Source organism: Arachis ipaensis, chromosome B04 (genome assembly GCF_000816755.2).
Source record: "Arachis ipaensis cultivar K30076 chromosome B04, Araip1.1, whole genome shotgun sequence".
Taxonomy (NCBI): Eukaryota; Viridiplantae; Streptophyta; class Magnoliopsida; order Fabales; family Fabaceae; genus Arachis; species Arachis ipaensis.
The window spans coordinates 29,981,014-29,983,257 of record NC_029788.2 but is presented as its reverse complement, the minus strand read 5'-3'; the positions used below and the strand labels follow the sequence as shown (position 1 = coordinate 29,983,257).

The 2,244-nt window shown below is 23.4% G+C and overlaps 1 protein-coding gene across 1 annotated transcript in view; it reads right to left on the bottom strand.

Annotated features, from left to right (window-relative positions):
* LOC107636265 (putative E3 ubiquitin-protein ligase LIN) overlaps positions 1,211-2,244 on the bottom strand; it is a 4,565-nt gene continuing 3,531 nt past the window's right edge. The window contains exons 6-7 of the mRNA XM_016339787.2: positions 1,972-2,104; positions 1,211-1,362 (exon numbers count right to left, since the gene is read on the bottom strand). Of these exons, the coding sequence (XP_016195273.1) occupies positions 1,211-1,362; positions 1,972-2,104 (285 nt within the window). The remainder of the gene's footprint in view (positions 1,363-1,971; positions 2,105-2,244) is intronic.

Below are 2,244 nucleotides of genomic sequence, written 5' to 3'. Positions count from 1 at the left end.
TTTATAATATAAAATATAAAATTTTGTTTTCTAATTCATTTAAATAAACTTAATTCAAGTTGATTCGATTTACATGTAAATAATTAGATTCGGTTTACAAAGTAAATCACTTTGTAAACGAGACTTGCATGTAATCCCATTTAGTTTAGAATATTAGTGTAACTTTATTCGATTTATCATGTACATATTGTACCAGTCCTAAATCGAATACTATTGATTTAGATTATTGATATTTTTTATTTTAAAATTAATCGTTTATTTATTTTTTTATTAATTTTAAAAAATAAATATCAAGAAAGAAATACCTATTTGAAATCAAATAAAATATCAAAAAATAAAAAATGAATAAAAATAGAAATCAAACTTTTATGTTTTATTTTAAATTCTAGAAAATCTATCGTTTTACAAACTTATAAATTTAAAATGGAACAATAAACAATTTCTAAAAATTTATTAAAAATCATTCTTTGACTCCTAAAATTGTAAATAAGACTTGCACATAACTCAATTCAATTTAAGAGATTGGTATAATTGTGAGTTGGATTTATTTTATAGGTGTGATTTTTTAAAATTAATACTAAAAATGTTTTTCTGATTTTTTTATTTTTTAATTTTTTTTTGGACAGTACTTTTGTTTTGATTATAATGTTATAATAGTCTTTTTTTTGTCAAAATTTTTTTTGTAATTGTCAAGAATATTCACTACAATAAATCCAACACTTAGTGGCGATTGCTGAAGCCGTTTAGCAGCGAGTTTGAACCGTTGTAAAACATTTTGCAGCGGTTTAATAAAACGCCAGAAGATAGAGCGCAGCTAAACGGCTAAAATTAAATAACTTTAATCTAAAAATATAATAAATTCAAATTGATCCAAACTAAAATAATAATTTTAGTCTAAATAAATTGTAAATAAAAAACATAAAATACATATAAACGTTAACTCTTTTCTAACTCTTTAAAAAGAATTTTAATACCAAAATTTCAAGGAGTATTAAATGATTAAATCAGGTCCCTAAGAACCTTATAAAGTGGGAAGTTATTTACTATCCGCACGAACAACTTTAAACTTTAAATACCCACTTTTTTTCATCTTCTATTTTGTCCACTTTCACTTTTGATTGGTGAGAGAAATTGTGTGAACATCAATACTCTATTTTACCACTATCATAAAATGGAACATTATATAGAACTTTAATTTCTTCATGAACAATTATTCATGAACAATATGGACATTTTCATTGGATTTGGAGATTATTGAGATAAGTTCATTGGCGGTACACGTCACAAGGGAGAGGTTTTGGAGATACCCTAATGAGGCCTTATTAGCATTAGCCAGCAATGATGGTAGTACTTTGCCACATCCTGCTACAAATTTGCCAAACGATAAGACAAAAGTAAAACATGATGAATTGGACCGAAAAAAAAAATTTCTTAATTATTAAATAAAGCGAGAATTGATTGCATTTTAATTAAAGTTTTAATACATTAAGATATCCATTTTTATAATGCCTGGGAGCTGTAACTTAAAAACCATAGGGTCATAACTTAATTTTTCTGTTTTTTTAATGCATTAATTTTTTTATTTTTTACTTTTTAATTATTACTGAAATAAATAAATAATTTTAGATAAGATAAAGTATATTTTTTATTTTAAAAGTTTGCTAAAAATTTAAAAAATATTCATAAGTTTTACTTTATTTTTTGTCCAAAAAATTTTTAATTTGTATCAAATAATTAAAAAGTAAATAATTTTACAAATTTTACAAAAATTTAGGACCTATTCAGCAATAATTTTACAAAAATAATCATCAATACAAGTAAATCAAAGATAATTGTCATGTATTATTATTGGATTGATCCTAAAACTTTTGAAAATTTAGTTGTCAAGAGTATATTTGATGTAAATAAAAAATTTTTAAGACAAAATTAAAATAAAATAAAATTTAAGAATATTTTTAAAATTTTTTATGCTTGCTCTTGCCAAACATGGGATTCCATTGGCTACACAATTTGCAAGTGCTAATATCAAATTCTTATTCCCACTTTTGAACAAACCAATGGCTACTCTCTTTCTCCAACTTTCACCTTCTTCTATCTCTTCATCCTAATCCACACAACATGAAACCAACATATAGTTTTAAATTAGAATAATTTGCTAACAACAGTTAAATAATAGAATATTTGTGTAAAACACAATGTACTAAAAATCAAATCGATTATTAAATCGATAAAATTAACGAGTTA